Source organism: Labrus bergylta, chromosome 7, assembly GCF_963930695.1.
Source record: "Labrus bergylta chromosome 7, fLabBer1.1, whole genome shotgun sequence".
Lineage (NCBI taxonomy): Eukaryota > Metazoa > Chordata > Actinopteri > Labriformes > Labridae > Labrus > Labrus bergylta.
The window spans coordinates 27,389,480-27,411,512 of NC_089201.1; the positions used below are offsets into that span (position 1 = coordinate 27,389,480).

At 42.6% G+C, this 22,033-nt stretch overlaps 1 protein-coding gene across 2 annotated transcripts in view; it reads left to right on the forward strand.

The window, feature by feature from the left end:
• The first annotated feature begins 585 nt into the window (after positions 1-585).
• iqsec3b (IQ motif and Sec7 domain ArfGEF 3b) overlaps positions 586-22,033 on the forward strand; it is a 30,861-nt gene continuing 9,413 nt past the window's right edge. For both annotated transcript variants that reach the window (XM_065957270.1, XM_065957271.1), the window contains exons 1-7: positions 586-1,268; positions 7,538-7,612; positions 11,952-12,069; positions 13,050-13,451; positions 14,663-15,387; positions 16,097-16,258; positions 18,347-18,469. In XM_065957270.1, coding sequence (XP_065813342.1) covers positions 727-1,268; positions 7,538-7,612; positions 11,952-12,069; positions 13,050-13,451; positions 14,663-15,387; positions 16,097-16,258; positions 18,347-18,469 — 2,147 coding nt within the window. In that variant the 5' untranslated portion in view covers positions 586-726. The remainder of the gene's footprint in view (positions 1,269-7,537; positions 7,613-11,951; positions 12,070-13,049; positions 13,452-14,662; positions 15,388-16,096; positions 16,259-18,346; positions 18,470-22,033) is intronic.

A 22,033-nucleotide genomic window follows, 5' to 3' on the forward strand; every position in this document is an offset into this window, starting at 1 on the left:
TAATGCTTCGTTAAATCCTGGTTGTATATATTCACATTCTTAGTTTTCATATTTTTAGTGCTTATTTACTTTGTATTTAATATCATATTGTGTTTAAATTTGCTAATATTGTGTTTTTTGCTCATATTGTGTGTTTGGATAACCTGCTGCTGTAACGCCACAATTTCCCAGTTTGGGATCAATAAAGTAATTCTATTCTATTCCATAAAATGGTATGACAAAAATTGCAAGCTGTTAGACAATAAAGGCCTACTAATTTCAGATTTTTCAGATTGTATTTATTTGTCGTTAGGCTGTGTGCAGTAAAAGAGGCAAAAGAAAGTTGCTCAGATGTTAAATCTTCGTCTACTGCCCATAGGGTGCGTGCTTGCTCTGTAGTCTTCTCGTGTGTGTGCGTAATGACGCATCAGTCCTCCAGCGCCTCTCCCCCACCCCCCTCCCCCTCCCCCTCCCTCCTGTCACATCTGGATCTGGCTCCTCTCATCAGCACCACTCATCGCAGTGAAAGAGAGAGAGAGGGAGGGAGGGAAACGACCGGAGAAGCGGAGGCTAACTCGGTCCGTGCAGCCTCATCCGCAACCTGGCAGCGTCGAGGAGAGGAGAGCGGAAGGACATCGACCCTTCTCATCCGCACTCACGGATATTAGGATTCTCCTCCTTCCTTCATCCCTCAGTCCAGCTTTTTTCTTCTTCTCCCTCTCTCTCTTCCCTTCTCGACTCTTGAGTATGATGAGCTCCAGCCTGCTGGAAAACCCGGTGCAGGCGATTCTGTACCTGCGAGAGCTCACCACCATCGTCCAGAACCAGCAGAGTCTCATCCAGACGCAGCGCTCACGGATAGAGGAGCTTGACCGGCGGGTGGACGAGCTCATCGGCGAGAACAGGCACCTGCGGGACGTCAGGATACAGCAGCAGCAGCATCCTTACCATCACCTACATCACCATCACCACCTCCCGGACCCCAGCTGTCTTCCTCATCACCACCCTCCTCAGGATCCCCAGCTCAAGACAAGTGCAAGTGCGGCGGGGTCAATGCCGGACCATGCGGCTGCACCAGCGCGGGTTGAGACGGCTCCGGAGGTCCAGCCGTCTCCTCCTCAACCAATGGACCCGGGCGACATGCAGCTTGTCCCTGCCGACCCTTCCACGGTTTCCCCGATTGAAAGTGACCCAGAAAACGGAGGAAGTTCCCCCAGCTGCCGCTCTCTGGTTCCGATGACCCCCACAACAACCCTCTGTCGATCCTTGGCCCTGGCGAGGAAATCCGAGTGAGTAGAGGTTACATGATTGTTTGCAGATGTGCGAGTGTGTGCGTGCGTGTGTCTGTGTGTTATAGTCCATACAGTCATTTGTCTACAGTTATACCTATAGCCTTAATGAATTCCTTACCTTGGCTGCGTTTCCTGTTTTAAATCCTTAGCCTTAATTGCAGGCTACAGCATTAGCCGGAATCTGTAGACTAAAATTAGGAGTGTGTGCATGTCATGCAGATTGAGAGGCGAATAATTAGTGAAGAAGACGCTCGCAAATTTCCAATTTACAGCTGTGTGTGTGTGTGTGTGTGTGTGTGTGTGTGTGTGTGTGTGTGTGTGTGTGTGTGTGTGTGTGTGTGTGTGTGTGTGTGTGTGTGTGTGTGTGTGTGTGTGTGTATGAATGTCGGCTAAGGACTGTGACAGAAGAGAAAGAGGTGGATTATCTAAATGAGAAGCTGGATCACGATCACTGGATCATTACATAACAAACAGCTGTAGGTCTATGCGCTCTCTGTGTGTGTGTGTGTGTGTGTGTGTGTGTGTGTGTGTGCGCGATACTCGGCTCAGCAGTGGTCAATGTCAGCACAAGACAGGAGATGCTTCTGGTTGTTTCTTTCTTAAATACCGCACTGTATGGGAACTCTCATGGGACACTGATGTTGCTGTGTGAAGAGACACACATGCACACACTTTCACTGTAACACACACACACACACACACTCCTCCATCCCCTTACTTGGCACCAGAGCCTCATAGTAAGGCTACATCATCACACCTGCAGTATAAGAGGGGGGGAAAAAAATCTCTCTCTTTTTTTCCCTCTCATTTTTTTTGTCTTGTGAGTGTGAGTGTATGTGTGTGTGCTGTGTTCTTAAGTTGTAGGCTATGCCCCAGCAGGAGTCCTGATTGGTCTCTCTGGGACTCCTCCCCCCCATCAAGAGGAGCAACACAGAGCAAAGAAGGTGTTTAGAGGAGCAGAGGAGTTCAGAAAATTTGAAAGGTTTTCTAAAGGAGTTGTTGACAATAATGATGCCACACCTTGCACACCCTGCTCCTGAGATTTGTATGTTTCCACGTTTGAGTGTTAGTGTGAGTTCAGTGCATGTTGCTACTGATTTATTATAATTTGACCATCTTAACACTGCTGTTACTTAAATTGAATGACTCTTACATGCTGAGAAGAAATGACAGTACATTAATTGCTGTTATGAAAAGGATTGGGGGGCAGAAAACAGCAGAGTCACCCACCAGTTGCCCAGGCAGAAGAAAGAGCAGGCTTGGGGTCAAGGCCTTCTTGTTCCCGCAGTTTATGTGCGTCCTTGAATGCACCTTTACACCCCTACCTGGCTATTCATTTAAGGTTGTTCATCTCATTTCTAGTTTTTCTGTTTGCAGTCCAGGCAGGTGGAAGCAAAGGGGGCAGGATGGACGGGGGTACTGGGCTGTAAGTTGCAGTTTTAGAGGATTTATCTCTGCCGTTGCCTGCTGCGTCCTGTTCTGCAGCTGATTTTCCCGTTGTTAGGGACTTGTGTGTATCTGCTTCAAACCCTATGTCTGGGCTGTTTAGGGCCTATATTTAGGTGCATGTGTTAGCATTCTTGCTTTTCTTTTCATCTTTCATCTGAATGTTTATAAAGAGCCTGATCTTTTTTTTTGCCCTACAGATAGATGATGTGTTAGGGCTGGCTTGTAGTGTGTTTTGCAGTGCTTTTTTGTTGTTGTGAGTGCTGCTGATGCACGTGGATATGCCCATGGGGGAAGGAGAGGGGGTCGACAGGATCCTCTCTCCTTTGCTTATTCACTGTCTCTCTCTCAATCTCTCTCTCTCTCTCTCTCTCTCTCTCCAGCTGAGGCTCCTATCTGCCCCACTTAGCCCATGGAGCGAACAGTAATCAGCCATTCTCAGGAGAGAGGAGAGAAAGGAAGAGAGATAGAAAGAGAGAGATGCATGCTCTGTCTTTGATGGATCCTTTGGAGGTGTCTAAAGGAAGGCGCTTGAGGCTGACACTGGAGTGGGCCAGTGTAAGAAAGGGGAGGGAGAGAGAAGGAGAGAGAGAGAGAGAGAGAGAGAGAGAGAGAGAGAAAACCTGGGAAGTGGCGTGGAGAGAATAGAAGATGGGAGATTGAGACAGGTAAAGAGAAAAACAGGGAAGAGAAAAAAAAACCTGCATTTAGGGTAGCTGTCCCCTTAGTTTATCTGCGCTCCTGGAAGGGAAAACAAAAAGATGGATTGGACAACAGAGGGACAGGCTGTTGCATGCTGCGTCGCAGTAGAAGGTACACACACAATGTACTGGCAACATTTTGAATCCAAATGGAGCGGCTCTTGTTGCACGTCAAACCTTCCCCTCCTTACACACTTTACACTCTGGTTACCGCTGATGAAAAGCGTTAGGATGTTAGGATACAGGATGGATGGGAGTGATGGTGTGAGGGAGGATGGGTCATGGAGAGAGACAGAGAGAGAGAGAGAGAGAGAATGTGCAGACAGAAGAAGTCATGTACAGTTTAAAAATTCACCTGTTCTCTTTGTAGGAGTCGCTGAAAGCGGATGGCCGTTATGTGTGTCTTGTAGCGACAGATGGATAGACCTGCTGACAGTGTGTTTTTGTGTGTATGAGTAAGAGAGTGTGTGCGTGTGTGTGTGTGTGAGCCCAATGTAGCTTTATCCTCAGGTGAACAGTAAGTTAGTAAGACTACTTTTAAAACACACAGTTACAAAGTGCTTCACAGGTGAAGAGGTGAGCTGAACTATTTGAACCTCACAACATCATTTAGCTCTTGTACTGATAGAAATAGCTTTGCAGATCTAAAATATATGATTGCCTGATCTCCCTCCTCTAACCTCTATTTGAACTGTAATTTCTATGATTTTGTTCCTATTCAGTGAGTCAGTGGGGATTTTTTGAATGCACAGTGTTAAGGAAACTCATTTTAATGAGCAGAGTGCTGTTTTTTCCGCTCTAAAAAGATTAATGTGTCATGGCCATTTTATCTGCTAGATGTTTTTTCGACTTCCCTTTTGGCTCCTTTTTTTTGTGTATGCTGAAGATTTCTACATACAGTATTTGTCATATTTAAGGAGCTAGTTCAACAGTACTGGAATAAGTTTGATTTCCTTCCACGAGTTACATGACAAGACACATACCACTCTCACTTCTTTGTGTTTAGAATGTAGGTGCAACAAAGTTGTTTAGCAGAAGGACTAGAAAAGGTTAAAACAGAAAGCCTGGACCTGATTCTAATCCTTTTACCAGATATAGAGTTTTAAACTTTATTTTAACAGTCTTTATGCTAAGAAAAGACAACTAGTTGCTATAAGTAGCTTCACATTTTCCTTACAGACCTGAGCGGTGTCCATTCCTCTGACCTAACTCTGAGAAGACTTTAAAATGAGTATATTTCCCTGGAGGTCAAACTATTCCTTTTATTTGTTCCTATCAGTTATTGATGTGGTAATTGTCTCAGGTGTTTGACATTTGAGACTTTAAAGGGCTGTGACATCCTGGTGGCCTTAGTATTGGTACAGTATTGCTGTTACAGTGTGACTCTAATACCTGACAAAGATCCATGACAAAAACATTGTGTCTATCAAACCCCTGCTGGTGCACGGGAACGCAAACCCGGGTCTTCCACATGATTCTATATCGAGGACATTATTTGACACTTAGTTTGACCTTTTGACCCCCAAAACCTTCAATACATGGAGGGTGAACTTCTGCACTCTCTGCACAGACTTGATGCTCTTCAAATAGTCTGAGTATTATACAGAGGAGATAAGAACATGGACTTTTATATTGCAGGGCAACTGGACCTTATGTCAACTATAATAATAATAATAATAATAACTTTATTTATATAGCACCTTTTAAAAACACAGGTTTACAAAGTGCTTTGACAAACAGCAAAAAACAAGAACAAAGCAAACTAAACGAAACACAGAAGAACAGAAACAACAGTAAGAATATAACAGATGCAAAATACTAAAAACAATTCAAAAGAAAAGAACCCAAAGTGCACAATACCCAACAGACATATATAACCCGACCATCACAAGAACCATCATAAGAACCATCATAAGAACCATCATAAGAACCATCATAAGAACCATCACAAGAACCATCATAAGAACCATCACAAGAACCATCATAAGAACCATCATAAGAACCATTATAAGAACCATCATAAGAACCATCATAAGAACCATCATAAGAACCATCACAAGAACCATTATAAGAACCATCATAAGAACCATCATAAGAACCATCACAAGAACCATCACAAGAACCATCACAAGAACCATCACAAGAACCATCACAAGAACCATCATAAGAACCATCATAAGAACCATCACAAGAACCATCATAAGAACCATCATAAGAACCATCATAAGAACCATCATAAGAACCATTATAAGAACCATCATAAGAACCATCATAAGAACCATCATAAGAACCATTATAAGAACCATCATAAGAACCCAGGAAACACAAGAACCCAACAACATGAGCTGAGACCAAGAGGACCAAAGATTTAAAAAGATGTAAGAAACTAAAAGAGCTAAAAGCAAATAAAAAGAGAACAGCAATAAGAAGGTAAGAGCAGTAAAAAAAATAGAAACAAGTGGTTAAAGGATCAAAAAACAAAAACTATAATATTAATAAAAATAAACATAAATATGAAACATAAATAGACAAAGTAAGTAAGATAAGAAATTACCAAGTTAAAACATAAGAGGAGTTAAGATAAGAGCATAAATAAAAGAACAGTAAGAAGTAAAAGAAGATAAAAATAGTAAAACCAGTAAGAGAAGACATTAAGAAGACGACATCACATAAACTACAGGTCAAAGAAAATTAAATTAAATTAATCTTACACAAGACACTAATTTATTCGGAAATCAAGTGTCTTAATGGTTAAATTGAAGGGTTGATGGAGTAACGAAATGTAAAATCATATCACGCTGTAAATTAAATAATATGTATTTTTACCTGTAGTCTGGTTGTGTATTGCGTGCTTACGTAAAAAAATATCTCATTGAAGTGGTGCAACTGATTTAAGGTGGTGATTCAAGTGTATTAAAAAAAACATTTTTTAAATTTGTAACATACTTGATTTTGAAGCCAATTGCTTGTACTGAAGGAACATGTAAATACAGTCAATAAAGTCAGGACTGTAAATAGGCTCAATGCTCGAATATGTACAGTAGGTTTGTTTGTTGTGTGTGTGTGTGTGTGTGTGTGTGTGTGTGTGTGCGTGTGTGTGTGTGTGTGTGTATGGGGGTAGGATTTATAGAATATTGAGCAGTATTATTCATAGAAACCAACATTGAGAAGTGTGGATCAGAGATGCTTTTTTTTAATCGCTGTCGTTGAAAGTCCGTAGAAGTTGCTGTGAAAAGGTAGCTTTTTATAGCTCGGACTGTCATGCCGAGTCTTGCACTGACTCTGACTGCCTGTCACTGTGGGTCTTTGTCACGAGCAATATGCTGAGCCTGAGTCGGTAGACTAACTGTAGCGTAGCCAAGAAATTTACTGTCAACTGAATGCTCTCGGCTCATTGTTGAAGGACCTGAGGTGACCCACGCCCAAGTCTCTTAAAGAGAGAACATCTTAAAGTCACATGCACACTCATTTTTCATGTCTCTGGTAGGTATCCTGCATCCAGAAGGTCCAAAGGTTTCTATAGAACAACTTTAGCTCCAACTTTCCCTTTTCTTTGTTCTTTTCTGTCCAAATTGCTCAGAATAAAAACACCAGCAAACCACCTAAAATATGAATGTAAATGTAAAATGTATGAGAGAGAAATGAGCGTGGCGAACTTCAGAGGAGAAAGAGCAGAAAAACAGCGCTTGAGTAACCATCTGTCCAGATTAGGTTTTGGGAATTCTGCTAAATCACCACAAATCTGATGAATCTGGAGGGAGGAGGCGTAAACATCCGGACACACAAGCATATAAATACTCACACTTACTCGTCTTGTCTGAGCGTTCTCAGCCTTGTGTTGACCTACATAGGGTATTTACCCCGGGATCAGTGCCATATTGTAAACAGAAGCTGTAGAAAATAATCCAGAAGGGTCTAATGAGAGGCTCTTCAGGATCTTTTGGGATGTTGGACTAATAGTAATCATAGGGAGGAATATGGAAACAAGACAAAACTTCATCATCAGCAGCCAATAACAGCTGAGTGACATGCTATCCTGCCAGTTCTGTCCTCCTCCCCTCCCCTCCCTCCTGTCCCCTTTACTTACCTCCTCTCCTCTATTTGTCTGTCCTTCTACAGGAGCGAGACTGTGCTGCATCAATTCTGCTGCCCCGCCCCTGAACATCCAGAGGCCGACATCAGTGGCTCATCTGGGTAAGACAGCTACCTTTACTACCACATTTTGCCCTTCAGGTTTTTGCCCCTATACTGCTCCCAAAGAGTACTGTTCTTACAGCTGGACCTACTTGTGTTTGGAGAGGGCGAGGTTTGCTATTGCTTGCAGAGGTCACTCTTAAAACAAATATTTTCAATGCACGTTCATGGCATAAGTTTCTGCATATTAAAAGGAAGTATTCCCATGCTGCAGAGTATTATCTTACAGTGGATTAAGTTAATACTATTCATATTTGACAGGTTGGGACAAATAACTTTTTGAGGAAAAAGAAATATAAACAGAAGGATGTGAGAATTAAGGGTTTTGATTAAATAAATCACACACGCCTGTCCTGTAGGGGAATTGTAAAAAAAAAAAAATTAAAAAAAGTGAAAGAAGAGGTGGCAAAAGGGATTAAATGGAAATTACCATAGAGGGAGCACTAAGCAGACATGCACCCCAACATTTGATTCACTATGTTTTTCATTGCTATCAAGTACTCTTCACTTTTTTTCCTTGAGATTCAAACAAACAATCGTAAGCGTAAAAAACACAATGTGAAAACAACAAGTAAAATAACATATAGAATGAAGCACAATAAAAACACAATAAATAGGAGTTTTAATAAAATGTCAAAATGCCAAGCTCAAATTGTTTTAAAATATTGCGACTTACTTCCTATCCCCAGAGTCGGCCAAAGCATAAAACAATCATAGAAATAGGTTTAACTCACCTCATTGGTGTGGGCAATGGAAGCATAGTATGTCGTCTTGCCTATGTTGTGGTCTTGTTTTGTCTTCTAGACTGCAAGAAAATGATTCTGTTGTCAAAAGAAAACTAGCGCTGTTATCTCAACATAATGAGATAATTTAATCAGTTACAATAGGGAAACAGTATTTCTCCAGATGACGGGGGAGAGTGACTAACTTTCTCGAGAAAACAAGTGACTGTTGGGCCTACATGTGCATCAGTGAACTGAGTCATGTCTACACTTGTGTGTTCCCAGCACATTTTGAGTTTGTGTTGTTATGTTATAAGGAGCCTGTGGCTAAATGCTCTGTGACAAATGTATAGATCTAACAGCCTCCAGGGTTACTCATACAGAGACAAAGAGAGAATGAGTAGGGGCAGGGGGTGTTATGGAGATGGGGGTTTGAGAGGATATTGCCTCTGTAAAATTACCCATGGCAACCCAGTGATGACATCATGAACAGCTACTACCATAGTAACCAGAAGAATCTGACTTTGAAGATCTTCTGTAGCCACTCGAGCCGTCTGTTCCTGCGTGGGAAGGACATCTATTTGTCATATGAGTTTGTTCATATTTTATGTGTGTAAATCAGTGCTGTACTCCTTGAAAATCTGATTCTTCTCATGACTACTGTTTGACCTCCCGTCTTTTTACACTCCATACTCTAGAGTCGAAAACTCTATCTCTCTCCGTAGTGGGTTGTCTACATCTGTTTGCATCTCTGCTTTTATATTTGTCAACTGGAGGCCTTGCCTTTTCTCTTCTATAATCACCCCTCCGCAATTATTTCTCGTCTCAGCCCTCCCTATTTCATCTTCTGACTCTCATGCTGTTTTTTTTTTTTACGAATATCACCATCTGCCTGTCTGGAAATCGCTCTCTCTTCTCTCTGATCTGATGACTGATCATTCACACCCACATGGCCCTGATTGGATAGGCTAATGGCACAGCAGCAGTAGCGGCGGTGGGTGCCCACCTGAGATGATGATGAGATGTATCGAGAAGCGGTGCGACGCAGCTAAAGCTCATTATAATCATCACATGAAGCCTTGTATGCCTGGTGGCTGCCAAACCTGCACCACCTCTGCACGCTAACTGTCCCAATGCATCCAAGCACACACAAAGCTCCCTGGAGATGTCATGAGATCCGCCTCTAGCCTATCCCGGTGTGTGCCTTTTTCTACACTCAGCCTTAGCGCGTGTGTTTTGTGTGTTTCTCCCCTGGCTGTGCAGTACTGTAAGTCTCTGAGGGACCTTGAGAGATACAATTTGACAGATGCTCATTTGTCTTCCTCCATGACGTCACTCCAGCAGGCGGAGCACTGAGCATGTGCTGCTATGTGTACGGGTGAGAGTGTGTGTATAGCGCCCATATCATTACAGAGGCTTTTGCTGTCCAGATGCATTAATAGCTCAACTCTTACTTTTAAATCCTCTAATGTATTCTAATGTGCTCTAATGTATTCTGATGCAGCACAGTGTTTTAATAGAGTTTTTGATAGAGACAGCCTCCAGCATGCACACACAATTTCTTCCTGTTTCCTCTCTCAGTTTTTTTTTTTTTTTATCTCAGTATTTCCTTTGGTTTCATTCGTCTCTCGCTCTCTCTCTCTCTCTCTCTCTCTCTCTCTCTGCATTTCTCTCCCTTTATCTCCTTTAAAGTTATGACCAGACCCTGTCCCTATTTTATAGCTGGGGACTCAGAATATTTGCTTTCACAGCAATCAAAGAAAAAAAGTGGAACCTTTAGTGATGCACTCATTATTTAACCATGAGCAGGCTTTTTATAATTCCCAGTCCTGTTTAGCCCTGGTCCACTTTGTGTTAAAATTATTAGAGTAAGCATTATCATGGTGGAAGAAAGATTACAACAGCAGACACTGCACATGCACACACACACACACACACACACGCACACTCATAATTGCAACCCATATAAAACCTCTTAGGCTGTGATCATACCCTAGTGCTTACATCAGTCCGGTTTGGCAAAAGGTGCTGTATATTTAGTGCGATGACATGACGTTTTCATCTACTATGTTTCCTCTTAGTTGTACTAAAATTAACAGACTAAAATAAGTTAAATTAAAATGTTCCATTCTGCTGTGTCATGGCTGTAATTTGCCTTGGTAGCCCTTACATGATTTGAATAATACTGTCACATAAAAGAACATTGTTCCATCTGTCGACAGGAGCTGGGATTATGAATAGAGGGAAGATAGGGCACTCTACCAGCAGAGACAGCCTTTATAGTCCACTTAGTTGAGTTCTGAGGCTGGATTAAATAAATGTGTGTGTTTTGCTTTTGCTTCCATGCTAAACAGAAATCATTGTTGATTAAAAATCTGTGGAATAGCAGTTGTTTAATCCCCTGCTTTTTGATTTTAAGGATATAACCAAAAAGACAAGAAAATGGAAATCTTTAACTATGTTTGCACATTGCTATGCTGATGTCTAATAAAAACACCCCCCCCCTAAAAAAAAAGTCTATATGATGAGACACTCATAAACAACATTTAACCACTAATTGCAACATTGTGCTTTTTTTTTTTGTAGTCTGTTGTAAGACTAAGAACAAAAACGTGTAATAATTAAGAAAAATACACATTTCTCAGATTAGTAAATGCTCATAGGTGGATTAGGTCATGCACTGAGGATTCTGTGCTCAGCATGTTTGAGAGCGAACTTCAGAGACTTCGGTTTCTTGTGTTTTTGCAACACTACACCACAGTCAGTGAGGCACAAACTGGTGATCAATCAAAAGAGTCAGAAATATTTAGCGCTCACAGAAATAAGCCTTAAATGATTAGTATCAAAAAGGTCATTTCATTGTTTGCAAACCTGCGGATCAGAAGATACATTTGAAATGTCACAAACTGATCATCCAGGTAGAATAGAAACAAAATAAAAGCTGTGCATAAGCATGTGAGATTTTCAGACTTTTCCCTCCTCTTATTTTTGTCAAATTCTGCACCGCTCTTTAGAACGTATGAGAATGAAACAGTCTGAAAAGAAACACTGACTCTTTGACCTGTGAGGAGGAAGCACAAGGAGATTTGCAAGCAAAACAACCACAAGATCCCTCCAAAAAATGACAACAAAAGATTGAAGACAATCAATTTAATTTTTTTAATATTAATGGAAATTGTTTTACTATTCATTGATTTTATTTTTGCTGTCTCCATCTGCTTTGTTTCCTGTGTTTAGCTTTGTTAGTTTGTTTACCTTCGTTTAGCTTCAGGCCTGTAGCCTAACAATATTAACTGCTCAATTAAATTTTTTTGAAAACACCATAAAAAATAAATAAAGGATTATTTGTGCTCAGGAAAGAAATGTATTTTTGTCCTAGTCGCATGTTTTAAGTTACCCTCCTGTAACCTGCAGTGGAGCCACAGATCTGAGCAAACAGGAGCGGACACATAAACTCAGTCACACTGGCCCCGAGCCAACGTGGCCACACAGAACACTCTCCACCTGCTGAACCTCCTCACACCCGGCATTGTGGATGACCTACCGCAGTGATAACAGCGGAGCTCTGAAGGTCATAAGGGAGGACTGATAGCTTTATGTTGTTATTTCTGTCGCAGCGGACAGATGCTGAGCCTGGAGGATGGAACGTCCTCTGGCGGTGGACAGGAGGTGGAGGGGACCAAGAGAGAGGGGCCCAGCGAGTATGAGATCAGCCTGGAGAATAAAAACAAACAGGTATGCTCTTTTTCTTTCCAAGATTGTTTGTTTATTTGTGTAAACAGTGTCCAAACAGGCCAAGCTTCCTCCTCCACCTGTTCAAAGCATGAGGAAGTGTGTGAAAGATCATTTGACATTTCGTCTTGCGTGACAAAAAAAGCCCCATTCAGATCTATTTATGTCCGTGTTGGCATGAAAAAGAACACCAGTGATTCCACAGCGACAGGAACATGAAAGATGCTAGGTTGTCATGGTAACAGCTAATAACTGCTTCTGGCGGCTGGAGATGTCTTTATTTCTCAAACCAAACTGCTGAGGGGTCTGCGGTTGCTACGGCTTCTGATGCTGCAGTGCGAGTGTGTTATGAGAGTGTCGCTCTCTGTGTCTTTAAGTGTGTGTGTGTGCGGCGCGCAGACACACTCCTAGGGACATGTGTGGCTGTCCTCCTTTTTTCTCCCTCTCTGTCTCTTCTTCCCCCCGCCGCCCACGTCCCCTCCTCCTCCCTCCACCTCTTCCTCCTCCGTCTCCCTCTTTCTGGAGATATGGATGGTAAAAATTTTTTGGGAGAAAGCAGAGATTTTTTTTTTTTGGTCCAGCAAACGCAACAGAAACATGCCGGTGCAGGTGTTCTCTTTTCGGTTCATTTTTCTTTACGGCACCTTTGTCACAGCCCATCCATCCTGCCTCCCACGGCCTTTCAGACAGCATTAGCGACCCAATGATGATAGATGATGTTTACTTTGGCTCCTAAACCGTAAAACCTCACTGGTTTAAAATAAACGGACACAAAGTAAGAAAAATACTCCTGAAAATAAGGATGCGAGTGTGTATCTCATGAGTACAGAATTGCAATATGTTTTCCTGCAGATGGATGAATAAATATTTTTCTGTTGCTGCTCTGCTTTGCAATATCTCCCTCACAGTGTCATCAGTGAGTTACAGAGCCCTGTAAACATGTTTGATCTTCAAACTCCCCCTTACTCTCTTCTCGTCCCCAGATAGAGGATCTGGAGCAGAAGTATGGAGGCCATCTCATAGCACGGCGGGCAGCGCGTCGCATTCAAACGGCCTTCCGTCAGTACCAGCTCAGCAAAAACTTCCAGAAGATCCGTAACTCACTGTCGGAAAGCAAACTGCCCCGTCGGATCTCCCTGCGCCACCCCAGCCCTTCAGGACGGAACAGGAACGCAGCCCAGAGACACAGTTACAGTCTTCATCCGGGAGGAGGACAGATACCCTTACGCTCCAAAACTCCTCCTCCACCTCCCTGTCGCTCCACCTCTCTGCCTCCTTCTCCTGCTTCGGCCCCAACAGCGGGTCCCTCTCCTGCCCCGGGCCCAGCTCCACCTCAAAACCCAGGACAAACACTCACACAGCTTGAGGACTGCTTCTCTGAACAAGTGAGTGATTATATTTCATGTTACAGTCCACACAAGCTTAATATTGGGGATGCCAATCTTTAAAAAAATCTTTATTCCACTTTGCCAGGATTAGTAGTGTTAGTTGGTTGGCCCAGGACTTTGGTAAAGACTGGAGTATTTCAACATCTTCTAAGGAAAAGAACGGTTTGATGTTGACCATCAAACAAGCAAAAATATTTGGCTAGCACAGGTGCAGGAAACCCTATTTCAACTACTAATGTGTTGCATTATTCTGCTGGAAACTCATAATGCCCAGAAATCTTTAAGATTTTGGTGACTCCTTGAATTTGCTTAAGTGCCAGCAGCAGCACAAATACTACAATTCACTTAGCAGACACTTTTATCCAAAGCGACGTACATCAGAGAGTGAGTACAACACTAATCCATTCATAAACCACCACTGAAGAAGCGGGAGCAATGTGGGGTTAAGTGTCTCGCCTAAGGACACATCGGACATGTTGCTCAAACAATCGACCTTCCCGTTGAGAGGCGACGACTCTACCAACTGAGCCACAGCCGCCCATATCCACACTAGATTGCGGTACAATTTTGTATAACCATACATGATTTCCACACAGGATGCATCTTCATGACTCGTGTGATATCCTGACATTTCATCTAGGATTGTCATCAACATGTCATATCATCCAATCTAAGGACTCATCAGCTGTGGCCATGATTTGGCTGCTGGGAGGGATGACCATCTTTTCTTGGCCTCCATTGAAGATAAAAGACATCATCTGAATATGACTTTCGTTTCCATGCTTTGCCGTTGTTTAAAGTCTGAAAAGCGATTGAATGTATTTGGTGTTTGTGAGAAGACGACTTAGCGCAGATAGTTATCTTGCATTCAAATTTAAAAAAGCTAAATTGTAGTCTGAGGATAGTTGATGTGTTTCCATGCGTTTTGTTCTCCCTCAATAAAGAGTTAGTCAGGGGCATGACTCTGCCTTTTATCTACATTATATCATATTAGACAACTATTCATATACTGGCCTCACTGGCTTGGTAGGCAGTTTCTTCTGAATGACATAGAAGGCATCATCACTGTCTATTTCCTCTAGTCTTGCAGATAGGCATTAATTAGCATCCCCTCTGGTATCAGAGACGTATCCACACATGAATCATTTCTCTTGACCCGATTAAATCATTTCTTTTTAACTTTTTTAAAATAATTATTTTATCTCCAGCTTCACTCCTTGGCACAGTCGATTGATGATGCTCTTCGTGGTTGGAGCTTGTCAGAGGGTGGAGAGAGTAAGGGGCTGCTGATGGATCCTGGGGCGCTCCGTGCAGCTGCTGAGAGTGCCTGTCTGCCCCGCAGTGCCAGCTCACTGCTCATGGCCTTTAGGGATGTCACCGTTCATATCGACAGCAATAGTTCCTACACCATTTCCTCCGCCACCACCACAACCACCACTTCGCTCGGCAACGCTGGCGGAGGGCAGCCTGGCAGCAGGAAGACTTCTGTGAGCGGGATGGCCGGTGGAGGAGACAGCCTGTTAGAGGAGCCAGAGTTCCCGGCACCTCCGCCCAGTGAGGAACTGGAAATGGCTGATCTGAGTTCCAGGAGGGGATCAGCTGTGCCGGCTTCAGGCGGAGGAGGGGGATTCGAGGGAGAGTTCTGCTCAGACAGGATGGGCTCTACCTCGACGTGCACCTCTACCTCCACCTCTATCACCACCTCAGCACAGTCCAACCAGCAGCCTGCTCAGATCTACACCCAGTACCAGCAGTACCACTACACTCACCCTCAGCAAATCCCTGGGGGACCCAGCCCCGAGGCCCTGCAGGCCCTGGTCGTGTCTCTGCCGAGGGACCGCTGCCAGGATCCGGCCTCCTGCAGATCCCCGACCCTGTCCACAGACACACACCGCAAACGCCTGTACCGCATAGGACTCAATCTCTTTAATGTGTGAGTAGGACAACAACACACACACACATTCACAAACATGCAAACTGGCATGCGGAGAGAAATCACAAAATATTTCTGCACCCTCTGGCTCAGGGTCCAAAGTACACTTAGTGCTGTTTGTGTCTAACAAATCTCCCACAGGCCGGCAAAAGTGCTCTAAGCAGCTGCTCATTAGTGTTTGTAATTGTTGGGAGGAGCTGTCTCTTCCCTGCCATCTTGTGATGTTGTGATGTCAATAAGAAAAAAAAAAAAAATGATGGAAAGGGGAGCAGAGGGATGAAAAAAGGAAGAAGCGACCATGGTAGAAAAAAAGAGGGAAAATGCAGTTGAGGAGAAAAGCCAGTGAAGGAGGTCATGAACAAAGAGTCTCAGGTTCTATAAATAGACCCCACGGTTGGACTGCACTTATGATTAGTTAATACAAATTAAAGTAAATGAAGTCTTATGCATCGGTGACAGCGGAGCTGATCCAGAAGTCCAGGGTTAACAGCTTTTGCGCACTAGTGCACCCTTCCTGTCTCTTTCTGCTTCTTACACTCCCTAATACACACATTACGCACCCATTCTCTTTAACATGTCGTTACGCAGTTTCTTTCTCACTCAAGCCCACACACCTATCCGCTTCAACGCACAGTAGAACATCACGCACGCACATGCTGCTTAACTCCTGACACTTTCTACTTTTCTGCTTTTGGTCGTATGTTGACAGGAACCCTGAAAGAGGCATCCACTTCCTGATCACGCGGGGCTTCGTCCCGGACACGGCCATCGGAGTAGCTCACTTCCTGCTGCAGAGGAAGGGCCTGAGCAGGCAGATGATTGGAGAGTTTTTGGGGAACAGCAAGCTGCAATTCAACAGGGATGTCCTAGAGTGAGTCCTCAGTGCTTTTTTAAAAATAGTTTGATGCATGTTGCACAGGCAGACATAGACATTTGTTTGAGCTTTTGTTGCATTTGAACAAATCAGAGTCCTTCAATTAATCTGACTATAAACTCAAAACCCTTTAAAGTCGTCTGCAACTATTGGTCTTCAACAGAGGATGGATTTTTCCTTGGTGTCCATAGATATGAGCTAAAGTTGTCTTTTTGAAAACGGTTAGAAATAATGTATTAATGTAGGATTCTTGCATTTTAATATTGTTCTCCCATGAAGTCCACAGGTTAATTAATCATAGTTAAATCAACAGAGTCAAATGTTCTTCACTCTTAGGTCACACTTCAAGTAAAGCTCTCAAAAATGATGGGATACATATTTCCCAGGATTCAAACTCAGCAGTTTGTCTTTGTTAGACTCTGGCCTCCAATCGTAAACATATAATATCCCAGGAAGAGAAGGCAAGGCAAGTTTATTTATGTCGCACATTTCAACAACAAGGCAATTCAAAGTGCTTCACACAAGACATCAAAAGCATCATGACAGAGGAAAGAAAAGAAACATTAAAATAGAACATTAAAAAAATCACTGAAATTATTACATCTGAAAATATGTTCAAATAAAAATAATTCAAATGAAATGAATTTAAATAAATAAAGTAAAAATATAAAAAGATTAAAAAGTTACAGTGCGGACTTAAAGTTTAAAATCTTATTAAAATTGTTTAATGAAAGGCAGCTGCAAACACTTGTCTTCAACCTCGATAGCGAAGAGATGATACGAAAGACTCTAATGTCACTTATCTGCTTTTTTCCTTCAGTTCTACTGAAGACATTCAAGACATTTTAAGAATCTGATTTTTAGTTTTAATGACAGCAAACTGACCTGAATTAGTAAAATTGGTGAAGAACTGTTTAGTAAAAACAACTCACGAGTTGACAATGTAAGAAAATTTCTCCTCTAATACTTAAGTCCATCATGTAGACACATGAATTGAACATTCGATCCCTTGTGGCAAATTGCTGTTGAAAAAAGAAGTTTATTTACATCATAATAACAGAACTGCTGCAACCTTTGTAATGGCTTTTAAATAGAGATTTGTTTCTTTACAAACTCAAAAGCTGTTAGATACAAAATAATCTCACCTCAAGGTTCATCTTGTGGCTTTCTTTACTGTTTCTATTTTCTCACATTGTCCTCGTGAGTGCACTCAGTTTGTTGGATTGTTGCTAGAGCTTTGTTTGCACCTTTGTTGCTCTTAGGGCAAAAGATACATATTTTTTTCAAACTCTGACTGTAATGAATTCAGACTCACTAGCTTTGAAACATAACGTGTGATTTTATACATGTGTGACACAGACACACACACACACAAACTCGACATGCAGCACTTGCATGCATAAATGCAACAGAAGCATGAAAACACGCATTTACTTAATGCTCCCACACTCACCCTTTTTGCATCCATCCAGCGTAGACAGAGATCCCAGATAGAGAGGCTTTTTGCTGAGGTTGTTGCAGAGACTGTAGAAATAGGTCACTGCACTGCACTGAACACACACACACACACACACACACACACACACACACACACACACACACACACCCTTTTGCATTTAGACACACAGATACAAATACGCACATGAACATAAAACGTACACACACAATCTTGCGTATGTACTTCTCCCATTGCTTCAGAGTGTCCTCAGCCTTTCATGTACCTCTTCTCCTGCCGCCCCAACGCACACACACTCTGCATATCATCATCTTGCCCTCTCATCCCTCTCTTTCCTTCCCTCTTATCTTCCACTGTCATCAGAGCTCGTCTGTGTGTGTGTGTGTGCAGGCAAACATGTCATCTCTGTGTGTACCCTCCATGTCAGTGCTTCTGTAATTGAAGTGTGGCTGTAAAAGCAAGAATTGCCATCAGCACATTGGCACTCATAGTTTGGCGCACACGCACAAAAAACACACCCTTGCACACGCTCACTCACTCACCTTCTCATTAAAATGACACTCTGCGACTCGGCCCAATCTCACTTATCCTCTTCTTTTTGCTCTCTCTCTCTGTCTCTCTCTTCACAGTTGTGTTGTGGACGAGATGGATTTTTCAGGCATGGAGCTGGACGAAGCCCTGAGAAAGTTCCAGGCTCATGTTCGTGTACAAGGGGAAGCACAGAAAGTGGAGAGACTCATCGAAGCCTTTAGGTGAGCCTGTCAACTCACTCACAACTGCTGCCGCACAAACAAGCTCTGGCTTAACATTTTAATAGGTTTTAACATAGTAGCAGTCCATCACATGACTTAGCATTGCTGGTAGGGGCACTCTTTTGAAATGAACACACCTTTCGCCTGTAGCCCCCTTTGCAAAACAAAAAAAGCTGACACATATTCAAACACAAGGCAAAGAAAAATTCTAATCTCCTCCTGCAGCCCTGTGGTAAGAGAGCAACCAGAATGGCATACTAATCGGCTGACTGTATAGACAGTGTGCGTTTTACAGGTTGCAGGCTCACTGCAGCATGCTCTGATGAAACCAGAACCTTGTATCATTAACAAATTACACTGATTGCCCGTAACCTTTGACTAAACTCAGCGTTGTTTGATTGTCAGCCAATCATAATGGAGATCTTTGCTGCAGGCAATCAGTGTGCATTCCATGGGGACAGAAATAGATGCACTATTTAATAACTTTCTCCCCTGCGACGACACTCTCCATCCAAGTCTTAAGGCTATGTAGGCAATGTGTTTGTACATGCCTGACAGTTCTGTGTCCATTTCCCTCCAAAATCACACATTAATATGTAAAAGTGCATGTTTGCTACTCATGAAGTTTTAGCCTGAGTTGGTTTTCTTCTCATTTTGTCAGTGCAGACTCCTGCCCTGAGGCCACTAAAATTTTATGGGCATATCTGTTGGTGAAGGCTCATTTAAATATCAGCAGGAGGCTGAGAAATCAACCATAGCTTGCATCTCCTCATGCCTTTAGTAGACTATCTAGATTTTTCTCTTGCAAACTCCTGGACAGAAATAGGTTTTCACGATGCATTTTTCGCCTTCCGACTGAAAAAAAAAAAAAAGAGCAAAATAAAACCCAGTAGTGGCCAGATAAACGAGAGCTACAAATGGTCTGTTTTCCCCTGCCATTGTCCTTGAGATGTCCTGGTAATATCCGAAGAATGCTCCCAGGGCTGAAAAATGCAATAAAAACGACCATCATTGTTTTCTACTGGAGAGTAATTGGTTGAATTGTAGTGTACATTTAACCGGTCTCTGCCCATGTGCTGCTCTTTCCCTTACAATGTCACCACCAGGACATGAGATCAGCAACTGCCCATTTGGAGTCAGGCCTCCAGGCCTCTGAATTTAACTGACATGCTAGAATAATTCAATATAATGGTGAGTGGAATCCATAGAAGAAGTAGTGCATGTGTATTGTCTGCCCACGCCTTAATGCATTAAGACCAGGCGGCCCTTGTTTGTCAGAGCTGATATCTGCTTTTTGGTCTGAAGTTAAAAACTTAGATTTCAGCCTGGAGAACACATTTTTCTGGTTTTTGGTTGGCAAATCCCAGAAAATAAATAAATAACACATGCTTGCCCATTTATCAATAGATAGTCTAGACTGAAACTAGAATCAATGCTAACGGCAGCCTGCTAACACACTCACAAAAAAAACATTATGTTGAGGTGTACAATGTTTATAAAGTATACCATCTTAGTTTCACTTCTGCTTGCATTGACTTATTAGCACAACACAAAAACAGCAAAAAGTACATCTGAGGCTAATAGCATTTATTCAGATGGAAAATCAGAATCTTCAGTGTTATGAGGCCATAGGTCATGAGGAGGGAAACAAAAATGTATGAACCAAGTTTCATGCCAGTCCTTTCAGTAGTTTGAGGATCTTAAAGCTAGAGCCACAGCTTATTAAAGCTATATAATACAGATTGCTTATGTATTGTTTCATTATAACACAGCTTTCATTTATAAAATTGAAATAAATGGCACATATATTGGATATACATTTGGTTCTTTGTTGAATATGTAGAGCAGCTGGACAGGGTTTGCATGATCACCTCATAGTAAACTCTATTTCCATGTTCTTTATATTAAAGATTACTTAGAGCCTCGTTAATATGTTTTGGTAGAAATAGCAGGCTGTGGATTAATGATTAATTCTTGTCAGAGGGATCATTTTATTGTGCGTTTTTGATCATTTCATTTGGTTTAAGGACAGTATAAGGAATATAGACCATAATCAGACTGCTGTCCATTAAGGAAATTGGTTCTCACTCAAAGCCAGAAGTGGGGGGGGGGGGGGGGGGTGGGTGAGAAGAGCAGTTAGTCCACTTCCCCTCTTGGTTTCTGATTCGAGGGCCAATCAGAACACCCACCGCGGCCATCAGTTAATCTCATCACACTCAATCATACGTGCTGAGCCCCCGGGTGCAGATTACAAATTCATCAGCGATCCCAGACCACACTTTTCTGCAACTGTGGCTGTGAGTATAGGTCAGAAAGGAGCTGGCTTTATCAGGACAGCCAGACATCCGACTGCCACATCTGTTATGTAACAGGAGTTATGTCATCTTTTTGAAGCATGTTGTACTCTTGTCATGAGTACGGTAGTTCTTTTATATGAAGCGGTATTTGGGCCAGCTGGCATGCATGTTACATATGCAGATATGAAGATAAGAGACCGTGAGCTTGTGTTTAAATACATTGCTTACATAAGACGGGGATCCACGCTTCAGAATGTGTGAATGAAGCACACACACACACACACACACACACACACACACACACACACACACACACACACACACACACACAGAGCTTTATTTATTCACTCAGCTGTGTGCTTACCCTGTGCATAAACATTCACACATATGCACTCACATATCTGTGCACATGGCCATTTGCATACTAACACACTCATGCATACGATAAATCATGCCTAGCTTTGATGAATTTGCCGCAGAATTACATCAAGTTGGCAAATCAGAAGGGCTCATTTGTGCCTCAGCGTGTCTCTGCTTGTCTCCACTATGTATGTGGATGTGCATAATATATTTGCAGCAGAAACTGTGCCGAGCATGATCTATTCTCTCTCGAACAAAGGCGTTGTTACTGAGCTGCGCTGTTGTCAATTGATTCCCTGCGAGTTCTTTGGCCTTAGATCTTGTGTGCAGTTTGGGAAAAGGCTTTCTGGTTGCCCAGGTCTCAGATGTGGCCTCTTGCTTGCATATGCTCTGACAAGTGCGTAGTCCTTTGGAGCAGAGCAGCCCCTCTCTATGTCTGCATCCTGCCTGGCTGCAGAGATAAAAGCCTCCTACTGTTGGAATGGCCCACTGTGTAAGTATAAGTGACAGTAAGAAAGATAGGGAGGGGGCTGTGGGGGAAGGAGAGGTGGAAGGGAGAGTTGTGAAGCCTGTGGGTAGGGATGGAAGAAAGCAGGTCCAAATGCAACAGCAACTGTTTCAAAGTAGGCTGGGCAGCGTTCGCTTTACCAAGACTGGAAAAATGTTGGACCTTAAAAGGTTTTTTTGTGCCCTGCCTGTCTCAGATTCATCAATCTACTAGATAAGATTCTACATCTGTGCAGCTTGCCTCTTGTGATATCAGCCCTAAAAAATGAGTCTGAATGCCTCAATCTCACAGCAGGGAACACGTCTTTTTTATAAAGGCCATCCTGGGTATTGCGATTTTGATTTCAAAAGTTTGTGTCAAACTGTGGTTCCAAGATTTCCTCAAAGCTCACTGTTGACA